Raw genomic sequence first — 27,827 nt, 5'->3', positions numbered from 1 at the left:
GGGGAGGGCAGAGGGCGCAGGTGGAGCGGTGTCTGCTGGCTGGGGAGCTGCGGGCGGTCGCTATGGAGGCGCTTGTGGTGAGGGGTCGGGAGGGAGGCGGGCCGGGCGCGAGTGTGGCGGGCCGTTCCCCTGACCGCCTTGCCCTTCTCCTCACAGGATGCCCCCGTGGCCATCGCCGTGGCCGTGGTAGCCGTATCCGCTCTGCTGCTGCTGCTCCTCAGGGGGACAGGGCGGAGGGCGAGCGGCCTCGTCACCTTGCAGGACCCTCTCGAGAAGTATCCGCTGCGGCTGGTGGACAAAGAGGTGACCGAGCGCCCGGGGCGGCCTCTGGCGCCCCTGAACCCCTTCCCTCGTCCCGGCGCTGCTGGGGTCGTGCCGGCCCCTTTGCTGCCCATCGGGTGGGCGGGGACGGTTGGTCCGTTGGCCGGGGGTGGGGGGGGTCTGAGGGGCGGTTGGTCCGTTGGGGGCCTGAGGGGAGGTTGGTCCGTTGGCTTGGGGTGGGGGTGTCTGAGGGGCGGTTGGGCCGTTGGCCCGGGGGGGTGCCTGTGGGGCCGTTGGTCGGTTGAGGGCCTGAGGGGAGGTTGGTCCGTTGTCGTGGGGGGCGAATGTCTGAGGGGCGGTTGGTCATTTGGCAGGGGATCTGAGGGGCGGTCGGGCCGTTGGCCCGGGGTGTGTGTGTGTGTCTGAGGGGCGGTTTGTCATGGGCTGCCCCCAGCTTCGGGGCCGGGGATATGCCCAGAGCCCTCAAAGGGCAGCTGTGACTCCCGCTGCAACGTACATCAGGATTCTTAAAAGCATTTGTGCCTACACTACGGCATTATAGTTGTTTCAAGAGGAGGGTAGACTCGTGTCTTTGTATGTTTAAATCCTAGTTTGTGGCTGTGTTTCATCCTTGGTTTCTGTCCAATGTGCATCACTGAGAAGTAATCCCAGCAGCCTGTGCTTCTGCACGTCATGTCTTGCCTGATCTTTGGCCACAAATTATGAAATGTGCTCACTGGCCTTGGGCAATAGAAGGTTTCCAGATTTTCTTTATGTAAAGATGCTGCAGGGACTGCACAGACAGGCAAAAGTTACTCCTTGTGGAATTAAAGAGGAAAAGACCGCTTTTAAAGCTTATGATCTGTTTAAACTTTATTTTTTCAAAGCTATTTCTGCTTCCCTTCCTAGTATTTGGCTTGCATGCTAACAAAAAACAGGCTCACTAAAGCATATCCTGTTGAGTAACGTGGTGACGTTGAGTAGAGTGGTGATGTTGACCTCCTTCTGATTTTGTTTTGTATTTTTAGGAAATCAGTCATGATACTAAGAAATTCCGATTTGGGCTACCTTCACCAGATCATGTATTAGGATTACCTGTAGGTAAGTACTGAAAACACTTCAGGACATACGTTTCTGGTTTCAGGATTTAGAACTGTACTCATAGTTCTTGGACTTCTGATTGTTTGTGAATTTAAGGCTCAGCAAAGCGAGGAGTTAAAAGCTGCATCTGAATGCTGCTGCGTCAGAGAGAAATGTCAGCTTTCCCAAAGGGTTGTGTTTCTGATCTTTTGTGTGTGCTTTGTCCTGCTTGTGTTCAATTCTGTGGTGTGGTTTAGAACAAGAACAGTGAAGCAACTGAGTCTGATGAAGTTCATCACCAGACAGGATATAAGCAAGAATGGTACCTGTCAAAGCCGTTTCGTATTTCTTATTTGCATTCTGCTGCTACCTGGTGCCCTCAGCTTATTGTCAACTGCCCTCATGCTTTTGGTGAATAGGGTCGCATTTGTAAATCAGAAAAAGAACAACTCTTCTGCCTGGGAAGCTTGTAACTATTCTGTGCAGAACAAAGGGGAAAAAAAATAACTACTGTATGTAGAAGATGCTGAAATATTCAGAGCCTTTTCTGTGCACACACTGACCTTTGATTTACATACGTCTTTCCTGTGCCTTGCAAAACTGATGGTAATGAACCTTGGAATCAGTGGTAATCTGTGCAGGGGACAGTCTCCCTTTCTGATCTGCAGACGTGGCAGACGTAGCCCTGTTTGTTCTGTACTGTGTTTTGCAGTTCCCTGTGCTGTATGGCAAGGGTCAGGGTCTTTCCCGTTCCATGCTGTGGGCACGTCCTTCTTGCATGCTGCCTGTCAAGGGCAGCAGTCTTTCTCCAAATTCTCTTCTGGCTTGTATAGGAAAGTGCAATTGAACTGTCTGCATTAACTAGACAAATGATAAAAGAATTGAGACATACCCTGCAGTGCTTGTGTTTATCCAGACTTTATTCTTAAGAATTTAGGAGCAATCTGAAACTATATGGGCCAGATTACTTCCTGGGAGATTCCTGCCTTCAGCTTTTTACCAGGATCACTTTGCTAAAAATAAAAATGTGTTCTGCCAGCACTCTTCCTGCTTTTTGTTTTTCCATACAACTCTCCAGATTAGTGCTGTCTGGCTGAGGAGACTACTCTTGGCAAGGAGTTTCAGTTCTTTTAATCAGCAGAAAGAAACTGGGTGCCTTTCAGAGTCTGCCTCTTGGAGCATTAGGTTGGGCAAAGAGCTCTCTCTGCACAGCAGCATCCAATGCTGTGGAAGCCACAGCATTATGGAGGTAGGAGTTATGGAGAAAGAATATGGCCAAAGGCATTGTTCTTGATGTTTTGGTGCAGCATCTTTGGGGAGTTTGCTCTGAGAGACTGCTGCTATTAAACAGTAATACTTATTTCTTTGCCTGCGTGAACTGATGTATCCTTGATTCCACTTCATAATTACAAGAGGCAATGGGCACAAACTGGAACACAGGAAATTCCACCTGAACACAAGGAAAACCTTCTTTACTGTGAGGGTGACAGAGCACTGGAAGAGGCTGCCCAGAGAGGCGGTGGAGTCTCCTCCTCCGGAGATATTAAAAACCTGCCTGGATGCATTCCTGTCCAACCTGCTCTAGGTGAACCTGCTTTGGCAGGTCCCTTCCAACCCCTATCATTCTGTGATTCTGTGAATATGATAACAGCAGAACACAAAATACAGAGGGCACTTGAGACTGCACAGCAAACTTTCTATATCACTATTTTACTATAAATTTCCTATTTTCCTCTTATCTTATCCTTGATTCTGTAATGTACCAGCTCTCCTCAGTTACCCCTACTCCAGAAATTCTTGCTGAAAAAAGAGAAGAGGCTAGATATTTTTACAGCATTTTTATGGTAAAGATTTTCTGCATCATTGCTTGTTACAATACCTGCTTTTCTCACTTGTCTTGTCCTCCAGGGATGAAAAAATAAATAAACAGGTTGTAATTCTTTCTCTCTAGGCCAACATGTTTACCTTTCCGCAAAAATTGATGGTAATCTGGTGATTCGAGCCTATACCCCAGTTTCCAGTGATGAAACAAAAGGTTATGTTGATTTAATTATAAAGGTAAATTTTTGGTTTCTTTTAACATAGATAAGTTGCTAACTGGAATGAAGGAAAGTACTTAATTTTAGTGAAATACAGAGTTTATTTTGATCGATCTTCTTGCAAATAGGATGACTGCATGCCAAACAACTCATTTCACAATATCCTTGAATAGTAAGCTGTATCTCATGTCTCTGCTGTATATTACTGAGAGATAGCAGAGGTAGGGAAGATGGAGAAGGGATTTGCTTCCTTGGCAGTACTGCAGGAACTTCCCTAGTATCTTTTGTTTGGCAATGCATGAATAGCAGTCATTCTCCCTCAAGCTGCCTGCTGCTACTAGTACTTACTGCTAATAGCTGTAAGTAGGAAACAAGTCAATAAGAACGGCTATCTTTGGTGATGCTACAAAGATTGCCATTATACGTCTGTAAGCATCAGAAGTTCTGCTGACCTGTTTATTGATTAAGAAAATAGGATACAGAAACAAGGGAAATCTTGAAATCCTTTAAGCTAGGGAATGCAGGATGATTTGATCCCAGAACTTCTGGACATGATAATCCTTTTCCGTGATAGAGTTTGGCCTTAGGCAAAGTTCTGGCCTTTTTTTTGCACCCTCTGTTCTTCGTGTTACAAGTATGGTGAATTGCTATTAACTACTTAATAGTTATGTGCTTTGAAAGGTGAAAAAGCTATCATGTTGCTGAAGTGTCTGTGAAAGTCTTAAAAAAAAAAAAAGATGCAGGAATGCTATTTTCAGAAGGAGTGATTACAAAAATGGGGTGACATAAGGTTCTTGCTGGAGGGACAGTGAAATGAGGGCACCAACACGTAATCTGCCTGCTGCCAATTCCTGTTAGCTTGTCTGTTTGCAGAGAGCATAGGAACACGTGCCTGAGCGAGCCTTGTACGTATTTTGGCTGCTTTCTGTTGCAAGGCACAACAGATAACTGAGAACAAAGAATTGTCTCAATTTCTTTCTCAGATGCTAAATTTCAGACCTGCAATATTGTGTTCTACAGTTTGTAATATTGTCTGCAGGACAGCTAGAGGTTGGTATCATACCAAGTATTGTTTTTACAGGTCTACCACAAAAATGTGAATCCCAAGTTTCCAGAAGGTGGGAAGATGTCCCAGTACCTAAATGACATGAAGATTGGAGATACTATTGATTTCAGAGGGCCAAATGGGCTCCTTGTCTATAAGGGGACAGGTACTGTGACGTGAAGGCGGGAGAGCAAAAAAGGAGGAACTTGTATTGGTTATTTTCAGAGGTGTTTTATAAAACTCAACAACTTTGTAGAGAATCTTTTTTTTAAAAATCGGAAAAGAGAAAATCCACCTTTCCTGGTCTTGACCAAGAGCCCATCAGAATTGATATGATAGGAAAGAGTACTTTGTGTTTACTCTGTGTGAGGAATAGCAGGTTACTGTCTCACTCCTGGGACCATATAATTAAATTTGAAATAAACACTATTGAATTATATTACTGAGAAGGCTGCACTGGAGATAATGCCTCAGCTATACGCATGGAGGGAGATGTTTCAGATGCTTCTTAAACAAGGGAGCTTGTGGCCTAAAATGCCCTCTGAAAATCTCAGCGTTGTTACTGAATAACCCGCTGATTGAGAGCCAGCTCCGTTTGATGATTAAACCAGGTCTGAGTTGACTGGGAGGAAGTAAGTTCAGAGAAGTAATCCTCTTTCAAGATGCAAGTGAAAGATTTTGCACTGATCTTGACTGAGAGGGACTGTGGGCTTTACTCTTATCTCAGTGAGATAAATCCTCAACGCTTCTCTGGATCATGACCTTTTATGATGAGTAATTGTCCTGGTTCCGGTGGGGAAAGGGTTAATTTTTCCTGGTATTCCATGCCATGTGAGCCACGCCCACCCTGAGCTGCCGGGGGAGGGGGCAGGAAGTTGCTGCTTAAAAGCGGGCTGGGGCGGCCCGGGTCCGCCCGGCGAGCGGCGGGGGAGCGGCGGTTCCGTAATCGTGTTTGTATACTCCCCTATCCGTGTTGTTGTTGTTGTTTGCCTGTTCCCTTTGCTGTTCTGTTAAACTGCCTTTGTCTCAACCCAAGAGTCTTGCCTTTTCTTACGATTCTTCCTGTGTTAGGAAGGCACGAGCGAGTGGCACGTGGTTCTTTGTTGCCGTCTGAGGCTAAACCACGACAGTCCTTTTGGCACCCAACGTGGGGCTCGAAGGGTTGAGATAACGACAGAATCCAACTAGAACGTGGAAAAAACGGTTTTGGTTTTTTAGGTAAATAGTCACTGGTCATCATGTTGCTTGGTTTGTTCTCATGGCTGTGTTACATAAATTCCTATATGGCTTATGTACTCCCTGCGATGCTGTTTACCATGTCTGGAAGAGGGATGAGGATTATCATTCTGCTGTCCTGTGCGATATCTGTTTATGATACGATAACATCACTGTTCAGACGGCTATTTTGGGGTGTTTATGTGGTTTTGCTGTCCTGTCCGTACATTGGACATCGTCTCTCAGAATTTGTTAATAATTTCCCCAGCCCTTTTGCCTCCCTTTTCTCCTTCGGGTCAGGTATGACAGCTTTTGAGAATTTTGAATATCCTTGGGATACTCAAACCAGTGTGTTCCTAGTGCTATGTCTCCTGAATACGTTCCAGGTCTTGTTTAGGGTTAAGCGACTATTTAAGACTACCACCCGGAGATCTGCTCCGAGGCTGGATAGTCAGGGGTGGCACGGCATGTGGGAGAGCATGGGCAGGTACCTAGAGAACTACTCACCTCCAATGGTCTGGGATTTCACCCCTGAACAATTACAGGACCCTGATAAAGTGGTAGAACATTTGAAGGGAAAATGCTGTGGCTATTCTAGAGAGGCACAACTCACCGCGCTGTGCTGGGCCCTGGCCAGTGTCTACCAGGCACTGCTCAGAATTATGCAGCACCCTCAAGGGGAAGAGATGGAAACCAGACCAGCAGCCCCTGCGGCAGCCCCTGCGGCTGCTGCAACCCCTGCGGCAGCGCCTGCGGCTGCTGCAGCCCCTGCGGCAGCGCCTGCGGCTGCTGCAGCCCCTGCGGCAGCCCCTGCGGCTGCTGCAGTCCCTGCGACAGCCCCTGCGGCTGCTGCAACCCCTGTGGTAGCCACTGCGGCTACTGCAACCCCTGTGGTAGCCACTGCCACTGAACCAGGGAACCAACCCGTGCCGGTATCAGTTGCCCCCATACAGAAGAAGAAGTACACAAAGAAATCAGTTCGCTTAGTAAGAGATGATGATGAACCAGGGTCATCACGAGAGCAGGAGGAAGAGGCAGAACCAGAGATAATTACTCGATCCCTATCCTTGAGTGAGCTGCGGGATATGCGAAAAGATTTCAGCCAACTTTCAGGCGAGCACATTGTCACCTGGCTGCTCCGGTGCTGGGATAATGGGGCCAGTAGCCTGGAATTAGAGGGTAGGGAGGCCAGGCAGCTGGGATCCCTGTCTAGGGAAGGCGGCATTGACAAGGCGATTGGGAAGAAGACCCAAGCCCTCAGCCTCTGGAAACGACTCCTGTTAGGCGTGAGGGAGAGGTACCCCTTCAGTGAGGATGTTGTATGTCAGCCAAGCAAGTGGACTACCATGGAAAGAGGTATCCAGTACCTGAGAGAATTAGCCATGCGGGAGATGATTTATTATGACTTGGACAATGCAGACTTACCCACAGACCCTGATGAGGTGCGATGCACAAGGCCCATGTGGCGGAAGTTTGTACGGAGCGCACCATCGTCATATGCCAACTCCCTGGCAGTAATGGAATGGAAAGGTGAAGAGGGACCAACGGTGGATGAGGTAGCTGGCCGGCTCCGGCGATATGAAGAAAGTCTCTCTTCCCCCCTTGTCTCAGCTGTGGAGAAACTGTCGCGGAAGGTCCAGCAACTTGAAGAGAATATGTCCTACTCCCCACCTGCACGGGCCAGTATCTCAGCTATTAGAAGCAGGCATTTCCCCACTCAAGAGAGAGAGTACGGAGGGTACACACCACGAGGCACCCTGTGGTTCTACCTGCGGGACCACGGAGAGGACATGAGGAAGTGGGATGGACAACCTACTTCGATCCTGCGGACACGGGTACAGGAGTTGCAAGGAAGGACAACCACAAAAGGGGATCCCTCCAGGAAAAGTGCCGCCCCAGTTTCCAGTGGGCTGTTCCCCAGACAAAGCAGAAGGCCTGATCTTGCTTCTGATCCTCTTGAAGGAACTTCCAAGTCATTTATGCAAGAAGTGAGTAATGGATACTATGACCAGTATTAGGGGGGCCCTGCCTCCGGCCAGGTGGAGGAAAGGGACAACCGGGTTTATTGGACGGTGTGGATTCGATGGCCTGGCACATCAGACCCACAGGAGTATAAGGCTCTAGTGGACACGGGTGCGCAGTGTACTTTAATACCATCAAGCTATAGAGGGGCAGAACCCATTTGTATTTCTGGGGTGACAGGGGGATCCCAAGAGTTGACTGTACTGGAGGCGGAAGTGAGCCTAACTGGGAATGAGTGGCAAAAGCATCCCATTGTGACTGGCCCAGAGGCTCCATGCATCCTTGGTATAGATTACCTCAGGAGAGGGTATTTTAAGGACCCAAAAGGGTACCGCTGGGCCTTTGGCATAGCTGCTTTGGAGACAGAGGAAGTTAAACAGTTATCTGCCTTGCCTGGTCTCTCGGAGGATTCTTCTGTTGTGGGGTTGTTGAGGGTCAAAGAACAACAGGTGCCGATTGCTACCACAACGGTGCATCGGCGGCAGTATCGCACTAACCGAGACTCTCTGATTCCCATCCATGAGCTGATTCGTCAACTAGAGGTTCAAGGAGTGATCAGCAAGACTCGCTCACCCTTTAACAGTCCCATATGGCCGGTGCGAAAATCTAATGGAGAGTGGAGGCTAACTGTAGACTATCGTGGTCTGAATGAAGTCACGCCACCGCTGAGTGCTGCTGTGCCGGACATGCTAGAACTCCAGTACGAACTGGAGTCCAAGGCAGCCAAGTGGTATGCCACGATTGATATAGCGAATGCATTCTTCTCAATCCCTTTGGCAGCAGAGTGCAGGCCACAGTTTGCTTTCACTTGGAGGGGCGTCCAATACACCTGGAATCGACTGCCCCAGGGGTGGAAACACAGCCCCACCATTTGCCATGGACTGATCCAGACTGCACTGGAACAGGGTGAAGCTCCAGAACATCTGCAGTACATTGATGACATCATTGTATGGGGAAACACAGCAGAAGAAGTTTTTGAGAAAGGGAGTAAAATAGTCCAAATCCTTCTGAACACTGGTTTTGCTATAAAGCGAAGTAAGGTCAAGGGACCTGCGCAGGAGATCCAGTTTTTAGGAATAAAATGGCAAGATGGACGCCGTCAGATTCCAATGGATGTGATCAACAAAATAGCAGCTATGTCTCCACCAACTAGTAAAAAGGAAACACAGGCTTTCTTAGGTATTGTGGGTTTTTGGAGAATGCATATCCCAGATTACAGTCAAATTGCAAGCCCTCTGTATCAAGTAACCCGGAAGAAGAATGATTTTAAATGGGGTCCTGAGCAACGACAAGCTTTTGAACAAATCAAACAGGAAATAGTCCATGCAGTGGCCCTGGGGCCAGTCCGGGCAGGACAAGATGTTAAAAATGTGCTCTACACCGCAGCCGGGGAGAACGGCCCTACCTGGAGCCTCTGGCAGAAAGCACCAGGGGAGACTCGAGGTCGACCCCTAGGGTTTTGGAGTCGTGGATACAGAGGATCCGAAGCCCGCTACACTCCAACAGAAAAAGAGATATTGGCAGCATATGAAGGGGTTCGAGCTGCTTCGGAAGTGGTTGGTACAGAAGCACAGCTCCTCTTAGCACCTCGACTGCCGGTGCTGGGTTGGATGTTCAAAGAAAGGGTCCCCACCACACATCATGCAACCGATGCTACATGGAGTAAGTGGATTGCACTGATCACGCAGCGAACTCGAATGGGAAACCCCAGTCGCCCAGGAATTCTGGAAGTGATCATGGACTGGCCAGAAGGCAAGGATTTCGGAATGTCACCAGAGGAGGAGGTGACGTGTGCAGAAGAGGCCCCACCATATAATAAACTGCCAGAAAATGAGAAGAAATATGCCCTGTTCACTGATGGGTCCTGCCGTATTGTGGGAAAGCATCGAAAGTGGAAGGCTGCTGTGTGGAGTCCTACACGACGGGTTGCAGAAGCCAGTGAGGGACAGGGTGAATCGAGCCAGTTTGCAGAGGTGAAGGCTATTCAGCTGGCTTTGGACATTGCTGAGCGAGAAAAATGGCCAGTACTTTATCTCTACACTGACTCATGGATGGTGGCAAATGCTCTGTGGGGGTGGTTACAGCAGTGGAAGCAGGGCAACTGGCAGCGCAGAGGCAAACCCATCTGGGCTGCTGACCTATGGCAAGATATTGCTGCCCGGATAGAGAATCTGGTTGTGAAAGTACGCCATGTAGATGCCCACGTACCGAAGAATCGGGCCACGGAGGAACATCAGAACAACCAGCAGGTGGATCGGGCCGCTAGGATTGAAGTGGCTCAGGTGGATCTGGACTGGCAACATAAGGGTGAATTATTCATAGCTCGGTGGGCCCATGACTCCTCAGGCCATCAAGGGAGAGATGCGACATATAGATGGGCTCGTGACCGAGGGGTGGACTTGACCATGGACACTATTGCACAGGTCATCCATGAATGTGAGACATGCGCTGCGATCAAACAAGCCGAGCGTTTGAAGCCTCTTTGGTATGGAGGGCGATGGCTGAAATACAAATATGGGGAGGCCTGGCAGATTGATTATATCACACTGCCACAAACCCGTCAAGGCAAGCGCTATGTGCTCACAATGGTGGAAGCAACCACTGGATGGCTGGAAACATACCCTGTGCCCCATGCCACTGCCCGGAACACTATCCTGGGCCTTGAAAAGCAAGTCCTGTGGCGACATGGTACCCCAGAGAGAATTGAGTCGGACAATGGGACTCATTTCCGAAACAGCCTCATAGACACCTGGGCCAAAGAGCATGGTATCGAGTGGGTGTATCACATCCCCTGTCACGCACCAGCCTCTGGGAAGATAGAACGATACAATGGACTGTTAAAAACTACCCTGAGAGCAATGGGTGGTGGGACTTTCAAACACTGGGATACACATTTAGCAAAAGCTACCTGGCTAGTTAACACCAGGGGATCTAACAATCGGGCTGGCCCTGCCCAATCAAAACTTCCACGTACTGTAGAAGGGGATAAAGTCCCCGTAGTGCACATGAAGAATATGCTAGGGAAGACAGTCTGGGTTAGTCCTGCCTCAGGCAAAGGCAAACCCATCCGTGGGATTGCTTTTGCCCAAGGACCTGGATGCACTTGGTGGGTGATGCGGAAGGATGGGGAAGTCCGATGTGTACCTCATGGGGATGTGATTTTGGGCGAGAATAGCCAATGAATCAGATTGTGTGCCGTTAATTGCTAAGTGGGCATTATATGTGTGTGTATATATATATACATAACAGGGGAAAGTGGTGGCAATCCATTGGAACCTGCTGGGCATGGCACAGATGGTATGGAATAAGGGGTGGATAATGTCCTGGTTCCGGTGGGGATAGGGTTAATTTTTCCTGGTATTCCATGCCATGTGAGCCACGCCCACCCTGAGCTGCCGGGGGAGGGGGCAGGAAGTTGCTGCTTAAAAGCGGGCTGGGGCGGCCCGGGTCCGGTCGGCGAGCGGCGGGGGAGCGGCGCTTCCGTAATCGTGTTTGTATACTCCGCTATCCGTGTTGTTGTTGTTGTTTGCCTGTTCCCTTTGCTGTTCTGTTAAACTGCCTTTGTCTCAACCCAAGAGTCTTGCCTTTTCTTACGATTCTTCCTGTATTAAGAAAGCGCGAGCGAGCGGCACGTGGTTCTTTGTTGCCGTCTGAGGCTAAACCACGACAGTAATATACCGATGAAGCTGTTATATCTCAGAGGAAACAAGTGATGCATGTTTTACAGATGTTCCTTTCTGCTCTGCTTTGGCTGCTATAAAGAGCAGTAGCTAGGAAAGCTGGTTACAGATCTCTTAAAATTTGAATACGTCAAGTGCTTTTCATAACGAGTACTTTTCGTGGGCTTTTCATCTGGCTTGGTTCTTGGAGATTAATTCAATTACAAACTGTCTAGTTTTGTGATAGTTCTGAACCAGTGGTGTTGGCCGGTGTGGAGCAGAAATTGGCAAGGTCTTCTCATCACAACATACTAGAAGGTAGTCACCTAGCTGACTGCGAGTGTCATGGGGATCTCGTTAACTGGAAATGAATTACAATAATGAAGTGCTTGATAAAAGTATGAAAGGCTCCAACATTCCTGATTCTAATCTTTGTAGCGGTTCTTGCTTGATGCTGTTTAATTACAACTCCATTGAATGTGGGCACACACAAATGGCTTGACATGTGGTGCAGGTGAGGATGGTGAAGATGGCCTAAGAAACCTGTTTCTCTGTAGTAGGGGCTGTAGCTACCACTAACATCCACAGTTGCTGAGTTGTGTTCTAGGCAGTGATGTGGGAATCCTTGAGTTTATTATAAATGATGTTGGGTAGCAGGGAAAGAAGTCAGTTGTTCAAAGCTAGGATTGGACTTTACAGAGACAAAGAAGTTTCTACTCCTTGTGCTCAATGCTGTTCTGAGTTCAATTAGCATTTCCAGAAGATCTGTCCTAATTAATTGGTAGGCTGTAGTAATTTATTCCTTTGGAATTTGTATCCATGTTTTTTTGGCAGTTAATGTACCTATAGGTTTTGAATATTTCTTCTAGGTACCTTTCTTATCAAGCCTCATAAGAAGTCTGAAGCAGAGAAAAAGTTTGCAAAGCATCTTGGGATGATAGCTGGAGGAACAGGTAAAACTATTTTCATCATATGGAATGTCTAGAGAACAAAGATGTCTTTAGGGATGCGTTTGAGGAGTATCAAACACTGTACTGTAGTAGCAGAGCACTTGGACCTGTATTTCTTTTCATGAGCATTTGGCAACACTGAGGCTTTCCGGTGGCTTGAGCTCAGTCCTGGGAGCTAGCAACTTCAGAGTTTTAATCTTCATTTATCGTGTGACCTCAGAGAAGTCACTTCATCTCTCCGAGTTTCAGTCTCAATGACAAAAAATATTTTAGGAGAATGTCTTGAGTGTAAAATTACTGTATGCGATAGAGAATGCTGAAGAAGCGAGCCCCAGATACAAGTATTGTGGGTTTGGTTTTGTTTTGAAATGATTTGTAATAATAGAAACCCCCAGCCTCTGCATTTGGCAAGGATTAGAAAGTCAGAGGTATGTAGCCCTGTGCAAACTAAGCCCCCACTGAAGGAATGCCGCATTAATAATGAAACTGCATGGTAGAAGAAATACCTGGGGTTTTTTTAACCACTTTGTTTTTTAACAGGTATAACTCCTATGTTGCAACTGATTCGTCGTATCACAAGTGATCCTAAGGACTCCACAAAATGTTACCTTCTTTTTGCTAATCAGGTGAATATACTGACCTGTTTGTCCTTCTTTAATGGCCTACTCTTTTTGCTGGTCTCAGAGCTTTTCAAACTGGTGAGACATCGACCCCTGGAAAAAATACTGCTCTGCATGTTTCATACTCTTCCAGTGTCTTTGGGGTTGTATTTTCACCCTACTGTTTATAAGAAAATAATATCTGAGATAGCACATTTAAAAATGATCAGTATAAGGAGGAGCAGGAAACGGTTATTATGTAAGCTCTTAATATATTGTCTTGGATTAAAACAGTTTAAGGAGAAACTGAATAAAAAAATTATCCATATAGCCCTTTATAAATACTTCTGCTGTCAGAGTTCCCCTGATCTTCTTTTATTTGTTTTGAAGATGGCTCCTCATAGTTTCACTTGTACTCCCTAAATCCTATATTAGGGAATAAATAGTGTGAACAGATCCTGATCCCTCTACTCATTTTACTCCTTCACAGATTCCAAGGAAACAGTATTTTGCTCTGTTAATCTGTTTCTACAGTTAACCTTCACCGTGCTGCTACAGGGCCATATTTGCTGGAGGCAGAGACAAATCTACCTAATTGTGATTTTAGCCTGGATTAAAAAGTTGTTCAAATCGCCATCTTTAAGACAGTGTTTAGGTGGCCATTAAGTCTCATAGTTTGTTGTTCTTAATTTGAATTTACAGAAGCCTGTAATAGCCTATTATATAAAGGGGGGGAAAAATCACTTTGTTGGTTTGAATGAGTTATCATTGGATTTGTTTTGCTGAATGCCAAATGAACTCACACTAGAGGGCATCTTGAGATGATTTGGAGCTAAACAGCGGTTGTCTTTTGCAGACAGAAAAAGATATATTACTGAGAGCTGAGCTAGAAGACATTGCGAAGAGGCATCCTGATCAGTTCACGCTTTGGTACACGCTGGACAGACCTCCACAAGGTAGGCTATTGGTACACACTGGAAATGCCTTTGCTTGTCACTGTGCAACAGTCAGAGTCTCACTCTTAGAATCATAGAATTGCCTAGGTTGGAAGGGACCTTTCAGATCATCTAGTCCAACCACCAACCTCTTGTTCAAGGGGCCATTAGTATGATATCAAGTTCTGTTGTCTTACAGTATTTTAAATAACCAAGACACCCCTCAGCCCCTCAGAAAAAGCCTTACCACAGCACCTGTTTTGAAGTGTTCTAAACCAGGTGGGTGTTAGAAAGTGTGAACCAAGAATAAACTCCTGTTGGGTCAGATGGACACAGTGGATCTTTTGATGTATTTCAGGATGTGCTATTTTTTTGGACTTTTCAGCAGAAGTTACAGCTCTGTTCTGGGTGATCTCCCAAACCAGGTTAGGTTAGCATTTTGTTGGCATTAAACTGCTTAATAATTGTGAATAGTACATGAACATCTTTGTTTTGCAGCAGCTCTAGATTAGATTCTGGTAAAACAGAGCTGCCATATACATAGATTAAGGCATTTAATGTAGGCTGGTGTAGCACTGAATTAGAAATGGAGGGAGGGGTTGAACTCTACTGAATCTCCGTTGAAACCTTGGTATTCATGTTTGCTGATATTGTAAAAGTGATCTGTGCTCTTATTTAGCAGACATAAGAGCCAAACTGGGTCAGATCAAAGTTCTGTACCTGTTGTCAGCTATAGCCATGAGTAGATGGCCAGAGCAGAGTAATCAGCAGGACTTGATACTCTTCCAGTCTTTAGTATTTCTGAATTCTGAGCCAAATGTGTCTCTACAGAAGTAGTAACTCTCAGTGGACTACTTTAGTATGAACTTACTGTACCTCCTTTGGACCCTGTGTGAGCTTTTTGGCAGTCTGTTAGTGACATAGGGTTAGCATTTTTGTATGAAGAATCGCTTCCTCTGGTTTGCATTTTCTTTTTAATTCTTGTGTTGAAATCATAGAATCATAGGTTTGGACCTCTGGAGATCATCTAGTCCAACCCCCTGCCAGAGCAGGGTCACCTAGAGCAGGTTGCACAGGAATGTGTCCAGGCGGGTTTTGAATGTCTCCAGAGACGGAGACTCCACCACCTCTCTGGGCAGCCTGTTCCAGTGCTCTGCCACCCTCAGGGTAAAGAAGTTCCTCCTCATGTTTAGGTGGAACTTCCTATGCTCAAGTTTGTGCCCATTACCTCTTGTCCTGTCGCTGGGAGAGAGTGTGAATAAGTGCCTACCAACTGTTTTCATGTTACTAATTTTACAGACATCTATCACTCACCCCTGCTGCCGCATCTCTTCTATCCTGAAGATTGCTGGTATTCCCCACATAGCAGTGATTACATAGCTTTGCTCATCCTTGTTCTCTCAACCTTTTCTAGCTCTCCTGTGTCCCTTTTTGAGCTGGGTGGATCAGAACTGATCAGCAGTAGTCAATACGCAGGCAAACTCTGCATTTTTAATTTGATGTGGTGTTCCCTTTTCCTTTCCTAATACTCCTTAATGTTTCGTATGCCTTTTGATCACTGCTGTTTTCATAACCCCAATATCTTGCTCCTGATAAATGAGCTTAAAGCACATATTTTTGTATGTGAAGGTAGGAGTACTTTTCCTACTTGGCTCACTTCGAATGCCAGATGTATTCAATAATATTACTGTTTGAAATCATCGAGTGTTTCTTTTCAATTTCTTTTCCCTCTCCTCACTTCATAACATGGCAGAACGTTTGTCATCATCAGACTTTTGTCACCTCACCACTTTATCTCTTTTTAATGTGTTGGATGCCACAGGTCTCATTACTTCTCCCTGCACAACTGCCCAAGTGACCTCTCTTCACTGGAAAGGCCGATTTACTCTTCCTGTATATTCCTACCTGCTGTCTAATTTATTTTGAATGCCTGAAAGTCTATATAAACCCTTATCAATCAATCAATCAGATCCTCGTTATCCACATGCTTGTTGTCCCTATCAAAGGGGACCATTAGGTTTGAGCTCTGTGACAGCTTTAGTCCTCTCTCTGCTTGCAGTGATGGTGGTGTAACTTACCTGATTCTTCAGCTACTTTGTGAGTACAACACATGCAGTTTAAAAAGGCTTCAGACTGTATGGAGATTTAAATTAATAGTTTAATTTCTTTGTTTCAGATTGGAAGTACAGTTCTGGCTTTGTCACCGCAGACATGATTAAAACCCACCTCCCTTGCCCCAGCAGTGAGACGCTCATTCTCATGTGTGGGCCACCACCTATGATTCAGTTTGCATGTCAGCCCAACCTGGACAAACTCGGCTATCCCAAGAGCAGTATATTTTCTTATTAGCACTGATGTCATCTGATACCTTTTCGTAAGTACGTACTGCATATTTTCCTATTAGGACCAACTGGTATATAACTGTGCAGTACTTCTTGGGGGTTTTGTGTGTGTTTTTTAACCGTATAATGTAATTATACATATTATTATGTTATACATATATAACTGTATAATGTAATTACCTTTGCACATTTTAATACTAAGATGTTGAGAGATCATCTTGAATTGTGTGGAAGTAACTTAGTCTAACCTCATAAGTTAGTACGAAATGTCAATTCTGAGAAAATAAATTAAGTGTAATTGGAGAGGTAGGACAGAGATGAAACCACTTGTTTTTTAACATGAGTATGGAATTTGGGAGAGGGCTGTAAAACTGGACTAGCATTATTTGACTGTGCTCTATAGGTAATTAATGTAGTGCATCCTGGGGGAAGGAGAATACAAAGAACAGTTTGTTAGGTGGTTTTGGTTTTTATTTTACAGCCCTTTACCAGGGACTAAGAAAGAAGTCTAAGTATGCTATTGAAAAAGTGGTTTTGTACTTAAATTACATTTGTAGCAATAATGCAAACATATCTTGGGGATTCAGACTGTGATTATGTCCCTGATGAGAGATCAATCACATATATTTGTGTTAGAATCACTCCACAGTCAGCAAGAGATGGAGGAACATTCAGAATTTATTCATAACAGTCAAAAAAATAAGCATTTATGCCGTATAACACTAATTAGGATTTCTTACTATATATATTTTTTAAAAAAATCAGTAATTTTGGAGATTGACTATTCACAGCCAAGTTTGCACAACACACTGAGTTATAAATACATCATCAAAAGAAATCTGAAAATCTGCTCGGAATATCCCAGTCATATTAAGGCTGCCTCTGTTAGAGCAGCTTATCCTAGTTGTAGTACTGTAATAAGTCTGCTGGCTAATTAACCTAACAAACTATTTCAAATGCCCATAGTACAGGACCTGGTCACTAGTGTTGATTGCATTGCCAGATTATAGATGTACTTGACTGGTATGCTTTATACCTTTTAATTAATTAAGTATTTTTAGTTTGCTAATGCGTAGATTGACTTCTCATTCCTTTGGGTTTTCCATTATTATTTCATTGTTCAGTGACTGAAACAAAATTGCCTTGGTTTTACCATTTTTGGACATTAAAATCATGTGTTTGTCTTCTAAAATCTGACCATGCCGTGCAGGGTCCCTCATGGACTAAGGACTAGAATAGATCACCTTTAAAAAGTGCCACTGATAGCTCTCGAAGAGCCCTTGCTGCGTGCTCTGGACAGTACCTGAGATCTCTCCTTTGTTTGGGAGGGTTGTGGCTGGGAATGACCTGCCCTCAGGCTATGTTAATATATGTAAGCCAACACCCTGCCGCCAGCAAGGAGAGAGTAATGCAAACCATCCATATACATACTAAGTCTTTTCCTCGCAATTGAGCATTTCTTTTCCATTTCTTGCCATTTTCCTATTTACTAAGATATATTGTTAATACCTTACCTTATTAAAACATGAGAGGCATATGTCAACAGATGTAACAGTAATTGCTGCTGTAAAGGAGATGCTTTCACCCTTAAAAAGCCCCTCAAAAAAGTAGTAAGAGTCCATATTTCCCTCTGCTACAGTGCTGCCTAGCTCAGTAGAATAGCAACAGGTCTATTTTGTCAGATGTTTTAAAAAAAGAAAAACGTGTTTTATTATGGTACTTGCCTGATGCTCCTTAGTCACATTTTACACATCAGAGCAGTAATGTTTGTTTCCTGTTGCTAAATAAAATATTCTATGAAAATCTACCTGTAGCTAGAATGAAAGGAGAACTTAAAGTGAACAGCAATATTGTTTACAACATCACCAGTTCCCATGCAAATGTTACAAAAGTGTTTCTACTGCAGTCCTCAGGGCTGTTTGCAGCCATATGTTTAACTAGGTGTAACTAGGGAAAGAATTATTACCATGGCTGTCTTCCAGAGAGCGTGTGCTATGTTTCAGACCAACCAGGTACAGGGCTCAGAAAACTTTGAGCCATTTTGACTGTTTAGAAGGCTTATGAGCATCCTGGTGCTTGCACATGTGGGTCAGTACTAGCCATTTTAGGCAAAACATCAGTGTACAGAAAGAGCCTGTTCAATAGTTCTAGTTAAAGAACTGTCATTTAAAACAAAACAATGGATCATGCTGGAAATTCTGTTGCACTTACCCTACTAGTTAAGTGTTGTGATTGCGCCTTGATTGCGAGTATCTTGATGCGCACGTAAAAATCACGCAATCATTAAAATATCACTTTAAATGAAGCACCAGCATTTGAGTCCATCAGTTTTTCAGGTAGTCTCAAAGTTACATTTCCTGCTGCAGTTGTTCAGCACCTTTTTGAGTTAGGTAAAAATTTGCGACCATGCCATCTCGATTGTCTTCCTCCTGATAAAAGTAAGGGCTTGACGGACAGTATTATGTTCCGTTTTTCCCATTCTACACTGCACTTAGAAAAAAAGAGGGCAGGACGTGTGCTAATGAAAGGGATGAGAGATTAAAATCCTTTTACGGGAAACAGTCTCTGGCAAGACTGCAGCAGTAGTGAGCGAGCTATTACCACCGCAGCATCCATCTGCATTTCTAGGAGGCTCTGATTAGTCCACATGGTACTACAGAATATTAATGCTTCCTGCATTACTAGTTAATTATAAAAAATAAAAAATTACAAAATATCTTTCATATAACAGTACATGAACATACCATGAAAAAGATGACTGAATAAAAGGGTAAAATTTGTTGCCAGTCTTGGCTTTCCAGACACTGGATATGAGAGTACTGCTTCTCTCTCAACACCTATTTGACATTACAAAATATGGAAAACAGCGCAGAGGAGAGTTACCTGTTATATGTTGCTACACTGACAACATTAAATGCTATCTGGCAAGTCTCACTGGCAGAAAAGAGGTAAAGCTTTTCTGCACCACACCACCAAGCTTCTCCTGGCCACCCCTCTGGCCAGGCATGAGGTATTAAGTGTTCTTGGTCAGGTTGAAACATCATCTCCAGTCTTCAAAGGTAGGTGTTAAAAACCTGCTGTCGTTCAGCATTTCGTCTTGGCTTAACATCGTCTGAAAAAACAAGATGTGAACGAGTAAGCATAGTCAGTTAGAGGCCTATAGTTAAAGAAATCCAACTGTAATGAGATCACTTTCACAACAGAGGGGGTTAGAGCCACAGAAAATTAAAAGGAATTCCTTGAATGCAGCTTTGAATAAACTATTTGCTTGAGAAAACTCTTGACAGATTTTATGTGTGGCATGTGACTCAATTAAGTTATGTAATTCTTCATTATACCTTTCAGTCAACCTTCTTTTTTTAAATTAGTTGCTATGGAGTCAGGAATTAACACACTGATTTTTTTGTTTGTTTTCCATGGACTTTTAGCTCATGTAAATTTTCAAGTCTGTATCTCTTTGCTAGACTTTGCTGTGACTGAGGCATTTGATGGTGGTTACTTGCCAAATCTTTGAAAAATTGTTTTCATTTAAGTGGATGAATATCTGTCATTGGGTCAAAGGGATAGCAGAGTTCACGAAAACTTAAAATAGGCCTAAATAAAACTTAATTTCTAGTGCAATTTAAAAACAGGGGATTTTTTTGGACTGTGAATGTGCAACCATGCTGCAAAGAGGTATTTAACAAGACTAGTGACACAGTTACTCTTAACTACCACCACCAACGACCAACTTTCACCAAATCCTAGCAGAATACGTTTGTGACTTTAAAACAAGAGTGAAATTAGTACATACCGTAAGATGACTTATGCCTTGGGAAAGAGCCCCTATTTGCATTACTGTTCCTTCTGAATGTTCCATCTGTAAAAGTATTCAGGAACTAGTTCAAATCAGACAGTATGAGCAATTTTATTCACTCTGCATGCATCTTTGGGAGGTATCTGTGCCTGCACAAATGAAGTTGTGGTACTTTTAAAAGCTCTGATTTCTGCACATTAACAAAATGTCTCCGTGCTGTAAGGTATGTGAAAACACATTTAAGGATAGGAAGAGTGAATCCTGATTAAGAAGGATTGATTCCATGAAACTTGAGCTGTAATTCATACAAAAAATAAAAAGCTTAACTGATACTATCAGTGAAGGGTATTCTTTTCCTGATGGTGTAACACTTGTACTTCTGGTAGTCTTCTTTCACCGGCAAGCACCAAGAGTCCTTCATGATACAGTCCTACCTATTCCTACATAAAAAGGTTATCAGCTCCAGAGCACTGAGATGTCACTGCGTAACACATGCTCAGGAGTCATGCTTCTGCTAAAGACCACGCTCCTAGAGAAAAAGCCAGTTACAAAAGTAACGCTTGAACAACAGCATAGTGCAAGCTGTTGGCTCAAAGTTAATGCATTCCCTTGGAACTCTGAACTGTGCAAGCAGACATCCATACTAAATTATAGTCAGGATTTGGTATTGTCCCTACCTAGGAACAATACTTTATTTTGCTAAGGTGTGCGTTGAAAAAGACAATGGTTAGGCAATGAACACAAATTAGGTGTTAGATGGAGTAAACCATGCAAATGAAAAAAGTACTTTCACAGTCAGTCTTTTCCATTTTGTGACCATTCTCTTACTAGGCTTAAAATGTTTTCTCTCACTTAAGGTCACTGGAGATAGGAGAGTTTACCCCAGCTGCCTCTGCCTGGCTCTTGTGTGTTGCCAAAGTTCACACAAGCCTCCAGGTGCTCCATTTTTCAGGGTTTACATCCCTTTACACAACAGGCAAGTTGAATAAAATTTGATGGTGTTTAGTCTTCATCATTTGTCTGCGTGATGTCTAGACACAGTTTCATTCACAAGTTCACTACTACATAACAAAAGTGAATTATTTAAGTATTGGTTTATTAATGATGTTGTTCATTACTGATGCATCGTTTTCACATATACTGTCTAAGCGTAACTACTCCCCACTGTACATAATGAAAGAAAAAAATTCAGTTGCATCCTTTGATAAATGCCTGTTAAAAATATACAATCCAGTTTTACTTTAATATATAACTTGATAGCTTTGTACAAATTAGTACAAATAAATTTATTACATTAAAAACCACCCATAAAGATAATGAAAAAAGTAGTGTGCATACTCAGATTATGAAAGCTAGAAGTATTAAAGTCTTGCTTACTGCAACCTCCACCTTAATTGTCAAAATACATCGATCTTCATAGTGTAAAGGTGTTATATTCCTGAAAAAGGGCTTGAAGATGGATGAGTTTATTATGATGTTGATTAAAAAAATTAACCTGACATTCTTAGTATAGACCTCTTTCCAGTGTCCATAGCCAATACTTTTCTCAATGAGTTCATGCGGATGTAGCAAATACTTTGTTATATGCCAACATTTGGTTATTTGCAAGCTTTGGAATGCATGGAGAGGATGAGATGAGAATGGCATCAGTCTGTCTGTCCCACCTGATCCAGTTCCCTGTCAGTGAATGGACTAAGTCCTTTGTATCCACCATAGTTTTTCTGAGTACCATTCGCAGCAGCAGGGTTTGTATCCATAGGACAAATGTAGTCTGTTGATTCATCAAACTTCTTTTTTCTTAAGTTTCCAAAATGTGAAAATCCAAGTTTCTTTGGCTAAAATAAGAAGACAACAAGTTTTAAATAAGAAAAATAAGGTCATCCTTCAAACCTTAAAATCCTCTCCTTTTTTATTTACTGCTATACTCTAGTCCTTAAAGTATGTAGATTCTGAACTAAATAAATTTAATTGTTTTCTAATTGGGAGCTACAGTTGATTTTAAATACATTTAGATAGTGTTCCCTCTAAGAAAAAACAGAAGGGATTGCATATTTATTTCAGAAGCTGATTTAAACAGATAGAAATTAAATGCTTTGGTATCTAGAATTAAGGAAAACATAACATTCCTCCTACAACTGACCTCTCCCCGCCCCTGTTTTTCCCTTATTTTCTGTGTAAGAAAGACAGGGGAGAGAAAGTCTGAATTTTCCCCTTTTTGAAAGCAGCGCATACCCGAACTTTGGCAGTGGTGGTCAGAGGTGTGTATGCTGTTGACTCTGTTATTTCTCTTTTTTCTTGTTGTGCCTCTGGTCCAATTAATACATTAAAATTGGTTGTTAGGTGGCGTCGCAGCAGGGTCTTTTGAGGCGGAATATTCAGCAGCATTGCTAGTGTGTCACCATTGAAGCGAGGTTCGAGAATCTAGGAAAAAAAAAAAAGGCACATTATTTATTTTTTATATGGTTAAATATTTGCAATAGTAAATCATTACAGTGCTTATCAGAAGGATTTCTCATTCTTACTAAGCTGTCTGTCTACATTAGACCTCTTTTAACTTGCAATATGATACTCGTTAGGGTTTCAATAGGAAATACATGAAAGTAGGCACAAAGAAATGCAGAGCGTGATCAGACAAATACCTAATTATTACTTATCATCAAACATTATATTTGTTTGGATTGAAGAAATTTGTTTTCAGAATTTTCTGCTCTACTTTTACAGTCACTGTACAGTTTACAGGTTTTTTTCTGCTCTACTTTTACAGTTACTGCTGTAACAGAGAATAAACTTAATCTTAGCACAATTTTTCTATTTCCTTTTTGCAAAAATTCAATGGCACTAGAATCACAGTATTTCAGAACTCTGACTTCACTGAGCTGCAAATAGTTCTGAATGGTTTTAATTAAGAAAAAGTCATTATTGATTGCTGGCAAGACTGCTGCAAGTTCAGGACAGTTATTTACTGTGGCTCAGGATTCTATTAAAACCACTCAAACACTCAGTGATGCCTTATCAAGAAGTAACTTTCCCACAGTACAGTTTGTTGGGTTTTTTTAAAGTACTGCTTGTCAAACACTCATGCACAGCTCAGCTTTGATTATAAAAAAAATTTTAGCAGTTCCTTTTTTATTTTAGTTTTCCTTTGTAAAATTAAGATGCATGGATCAGACAGAGAGGCTCTTTCGAAGGCCTGTTCGTGCTGTCATATTGCAGATGTGTTTGTTTCCTCCTGCTTGACAAACACCAGATAAAAGATGGTTTATATTACAATGTCAATTTTTATTAGATATGTAGTAAAATGTGAAAATGAATTCTTACAATCAGGCCACCGTGCACTCCGCTTCCTCGAAGGTTTGGTGCATATTCTGCCAGATCGACTGATCTGAGCCATTCCATCACCCTGTGATTGGACCACTGAACTACTTCAGAAGGCGAAACATTATTCTGTTAAAATAACCAGAAAAGATGATTACGTTATGGCCTGCATCGTCACTGCACGTTCACAATATGTATCCTCAGTTCAGAGAAAAACAATTGTTCCTTCCCTTCCTCAAAGAGCAGTAATTTTTTCACAATTTTAAGGTATTGTTTCTGTTTAAGGCCTCTTTCAAACATCCTCTGACGAGATGGCCAGCGTAGTCTAGTACAGATGAAACCCCGTATACTGCATCAAGTAGTATAACAAGAGACCTACAGAAGGTGGGTGTAAAAAAGAGAGCATTTTGAAAAGAGTGTTATTGTCAGTCTTTAATACTAAGAGAATAAGCTCTGCTGACCAGGTAAGGCAAAAACCTTACCGTCTTTGAGAGTTAAAAATTAGAAAAGGCAAGAAAAAACATTCAAATTCTTCTCTCGGAAATTAAATGCTTTAAACTAAGCAAATAATTTCTAAAGGGAAGTGCATTCAACTAATAAGTGGTTCAAGCATGTAAGGAATGAGTAGATTATTATGGGTGAGTACATGTTACATTCCAGAGCGAAGGCGGCGTAACTACTGCTTTAGATGCAATTCCCTAGTGGCAGTGATTGAGGGATATGATACCTCAATGTACACTGCTACCTTTCTATCCACTTTGGCTGGAATTGGGTAATTAGTGCTTGTTTAAATTAATTTACTTAAACATCCTTTTACCTCCTCAACTGGTCTCCTGCGTAGGCAGTGGGGGTTGAAACTGTTGACGTGCAGCACGTGAATGGCACATTTAATACTCAGATGATGCAGCTGACTGGTGACTTTCAGAAAGAGAAGGTCATTCTGTAGAGGAGAGAGCCTTTTAAGTGCCATACAATACATACCAAAACAGATATTTTGCCGAAGTAGAAAAAATTTAAGCTTACTGTGTAGTTTTATTTAAACCACTGTAACTATGGTTTAGGTAAAATAAAAGTTTATATTTTAAAGAGGATTTTTTGGGGTGGGGATCTTGGGGTTTTTTTTTGTTGTTGTTATTGTTGTTTGGGTTTTGGGGTTTTTTTTAAACATTGCACCATAGCAAGACCTGGCTAAAAAATGAAGAAGAGCTTGTAGCCTATAAAGGAAAATCCAGGCTCATGCATAGTTTTAAAATACTTGGACTGTTTCTGATCTGGGAAGATCCTGTTGTGGGTAAGGTCACTGTAGCTAGCGACACCCACCTAACAGCAGGGCCCGTGCTCCTATTAACTAAGGCTCCTTAAGCAGCATAGACAAGGCTGTACTTTTGGTAACATCTCTATTTTTTTTTTCATAGCATAGTTAACAAAACCAAATACTTAATTATTGAAACCTGGGCAGGGAAACTGTAAGAAAACACGGTTGGCTCTGTGTAGTGCATGGTTTGCTGATAACAGGGTCAGAGTTGTACAAATTACTGGATTTGGTGCTTATCTTTAGTTTCTTGAATATTGTTGCTAATTGGTGTGGAGAACAACACACTCCAGAAGCTGCATGTAAAACAGGTCATTTTACCTTTAATTGTGGTGTACTACGTGATATTGAAAGAAAGACCTTGCAGAAGTTAGCCATAACATACCCTATGACTTATTTTATGTACCTTAGGAATAGTAACCATGCACTAGACAACACAAACGAGTTCCTACTGGCACTATTTCTGCCTTGCAAAAATTCTTTAGCTGCTCACATGCAAAGGAAAATTGTAAAATTCTTTGCTCACTCTGAAGTTAAATTTGGTTAAACTGAGGAAAAAGGATTTTAGCTTACCACAGTTAAATACTGCAACATTCTCCCATCAACTCTGGATTCATGAAACTGGTCTTTGTACTGAGGTAAACCAATATCATCAAGCCATCCTGCAGATACAAGAACAGCGGTATAACCCAAATCCTGATCAGCGAGGATGAAGCCCTTCTCCCCTGCTTGTCTGGGCTGGCTTCTGCTGAGGCGTTCAGGCAGCGCGTTCTACCTATTCGCCTTTCCAAAGGACAGCTTCTTACCCGAAGCCTACAAGCAATTCCCATCAACCAGCTTTGTCCACAATACCCCTGTGATATTTTACAGACAGTGTGTGACTGAGCACATACCTTGGGCAGCATAATGTAGCTCTTGCTAGACTGAGCCACCCCCCCTTTACTTCCCTGCAATCTGAATGACAGAGTTCCCCTTGGAAGATCGTGCTGTATAGCTGTATATTTGGATGTCAAGAACAATACAAAATCCTCATTCTATTCTATGGAAAATTTTACTATCTTGAAACTTAGTGCTCTTAAAAAGATGTTTGGTAACTGCTTAAACAAACATACCATGCAGCCCATCCATAGGGATGGGGGAAATTCTTTTCCAAACAATTCCATGATAGCTCAAACACTTACGTGTCACCCAGATATGATCGAGTTGTGCAGACTTCTCCTCTTGTTTTGCATTTATTGATTTTATGGCCAAAACTAATTTCTTCCTGTGCAGTGGATGCTTTATTCCCATTTCCTGCAACAATAACCATTAACAAATAGTTTGCCTTGCCTCTGGCTCTTTTCATCTCATTAGATATCTGCAAAAATGGATGCTACCTATTTCAGAAAGGTAGAACTGCCAACTGTTTGAAGGGGCCTGGTTGTAAAGAATCAGCACGTACGGTTGCTTGAGCAAACCAGTTACAGATTATTACCTTTTCCATGTCCTGAGGTGTCGCAGTTAACAGTGTATGGCCTGAAGTCACCCACTGCCGCGCAAAAATGACATACTGACCAAGACCAAAGTCCTCAAGCCAGTTACAAACTCTTTCAGTGCTCCACTGAGCAAACGGAGCATTGTAGTCGCTGAAAAGTACAAGAAACGTTTGAAAAATCTTAAAGGAAAGTATTACGGTTTATTATCAGAAACATCATCATGTGCCAGAGGCAGTACTACAGCATGTGTTTTAGTGTGCTTCGTTCTGTGCAATAACAAAAGCCAACAGCCATTCTCCTGGTATATGCCCTGGTACTAGTGTCCCCTTAATTTAGGGTCCCAGCCAGAACTTGTGAACAGTTTTGGGGGTGGGGGGTGAGTAAGAACTTCCCATTTTCTATTTGAAAAGAGGAAAAAGGGAATCGATGAATTCTTATCACTTTGGAGATAGTCCCACACTAGATGATAAGTTTTCTTCTTCTTTAACAAGTTGAAATTTTTGACACTCCAACAAAAAACTAGTGCTGCTGCCTGCAAGTGATGGAGCGCAGACAGGTGAGCTACTCAGGATACATTTTCTACCAGAGAAATTCTTTCCAGTTGTGGAATTACACTTGTGTATCAGGAAAAACGTATTTCACAAGAGGAGGGTTTGGCTGTTCAGCACACTACACGATACCACATAACATGCTGTGCAAGGTAAAGAATCATAGAATCTGTTGGGTTGACCTTTAGAGGTCACCTAGTCCGACCCCCCCTGTAGTAAGCAGGGCCAAAGAAGGAACCGTTACCTTTTCTGCCCTTTAGTTTCCTTTGTTCTGGCTAACCGAGGGCCAGCTGTTGCACGGAGACCACCTCTTCGAAACTCTGCCAAACCCAGATCGTCTGCAGGGAAGTTACCTGACTGAGTTCTTCTTATTCTTTCAAGACAAGAGTGCCAAATTAGGACTATTAGCTTGCGACAGGGATCATTTGTTTCGTATGGAAACTATAGTGCCAACTAGAAATGGTATTAATCTTCCCAGAAACCAGAAACATCTAATTCAAACTACAGCTGACGAGGTTCCAGGCAAACACTGTGTAGCCCCAACTCCAAGGAAAGGAAAAAAAACCACAACCCACAACACAAAAACCCCAACCAAAAACGCTCTGCGGAGAAGGCATAACCCTTCAGCCCAATTAATACTCCACAGTGGAGGCCAGACTCATAAATGGCTGCTGTCCTGAAGCAGATAAAATAAACACACTAAAACTCAGTCCCCCTGGCTTTTTGTTTCTTCTGTTTTCTCTCATTTTTTACCTAATGGCTTCTGTAATGTATCTGTATGACATTCTGTAAATGTATCATTTAATTTTTCATAGCTAATGAAACTGTTGGCATTCTAAATTACCAGCCACGTCAGATGACAGCGGGGTGTCTTATTTCTTCCAACAGCATGGCACTATGAAGACCACCATCCATTTTTCTGCGCCCACGTGCACACAGAGACACCCCGTACAATCACAGAGCTGCTTTCTCTCCTTTACATGAATTTTACTTCATTCTTGCCGCAGATAGTGTAGCTCTCGCTAAGAACTGGATTCATTCTCAGCCAAATGCTTTGACAGGGAACTAAAAAAAATAAATTCTCTTACTTTCCCCAGATTTTCTTGATCCCTTTTGGACTCTTCCTGTTTTCTGGAGACAATGGAGATTGTGGACCTGAATCCGTTCCCGAAGAAAGAGGTGAAAGGTCATCCGAGACTACCGTACCATCCACATTCTCTGTTTCTCCTGGGTT

At 43.1% G+C, this 27,827-nt stretch overlaps 2 protein-coding genes across 23 annotated transcripts in view; one reads left to right on the top strand and one right to left on the bottom strand.

The window, feature by feature from the left end:
- On the top strand, window positions 1-27,827 carry LOC128908306 (NADH-cytochrome b5 reductase 2). 5 transcript variants are annotated; one of them, XM_054198243.1, is made up of 10 exons: window positions 1-77; window positions 157-303; window positions 1,290-1,362; window positions 3,293-3,399; window positions 4,462-4,591; window positions 12,191-12,274; window positions 12,812-12,897; window positions 13,727-13,826; window positions 15,982-16,179; window positions 27,691-27,827. In XM_054198243.1, the coding sequence occupies exons 1-9, from the start codon at window positions 63-65 to the stop codon at window positions 16,152-16,154; spliced, it is 915 nt and encodes a 304-aa protein (XP_054054218.1). In that variant the 5' UTR covers window positions 1-62; the 3' UTR covers window positions 16,155-16,179; window positions 27,691-27,827. The 5 variants fall into 5 exon arrangements, with proteins under 5 accessions (XP_054054218.1, XP_054054217.1, XP_054054221.1 ...); XM_054198242.1 differs by having other exon boundaries at window positions 15,982-16,183; window positions 27,691-27,823; XM_054198246.1 differs by lacking the exon at window positions 27,691-27,827 and adding an exon at window positions 27,482-27,688.
- Window positions 16,684-27,827, bottom strand: part of PPFIBP2 (PPFIA binding protein 2) — a 117,828-nt gene continuing 106,684 nt past the window's right edge. For 17 of the 18 annotated variants that reach the window (XM_054198217.1, XM_054198216.1, XM_054198221.1 and 14 more), the window contains 11 exons: window positions 27,682-27,820; window positions 26,838-26,966; window positions 26,045-26,195; window positions 25,752-25,863; window positions 25,144-25,232; window positions 24,076-24,198; window positions 23,262-23,387; window positions 22,176-22,364; window positions 21,608-21,778; window positions 19,941-20,006; window positions 16,684-19,259 (listed from right to left, as the gene is read on the bottom strand). In XM_054198217.1, coding sequence (XP_054054192.1) covers window positions 19,188-19,259; window positions 19,941-20,006; window positions 21,608-21,778; window positions 22,176-22,364; window positions 23,262-23,387; window positions 24,076-24,198; window positions 25,144-25,232; window positions 25,752-25,863; window positions 26,045-26,195; window positions 26,838-26,966; window positions 27,682-27,820 — 1,367 coding nt within the window. In that variant the 3' untranslated portion in view covers window positions 16,684-19,187. Of the gene's footprint in view, window positions 20,007-21,607; window positions 21,779-22,175; window positions 22,365-23,261; window positions 23,388-24,075; window positions 24,199-25,143; window positions 25,233-25,751; window positions 25,864-26,044; window positions 26,196-26,837; window positions 26,967-27,681; window positions 27,821-27,827 lie in introns of all 18 variants that reach the window. The other variant, XM_054198235.1, reaches the window with a different exon arrangement.

Source organism: Rissa tridactyla, chromosome 4 (genome assembly GCF_028500815.1).
Source record: "Rissa tridactyla isolate bRisTri1 chromosome 4, bRisTri1.patW.cur.20221130, whole genome shotgun sequence".
Classification (NCBI taxonomy): Eukaryota; Metazoa; Chordata; class Aves; order Charadriiformes; family Laridae; genus Rissa; species Rissa tridactyla.
Note: the sequence above shows the minus strand (reverse complement) of the source record. Positions and strands in the feature narration are given on the sequence as shown.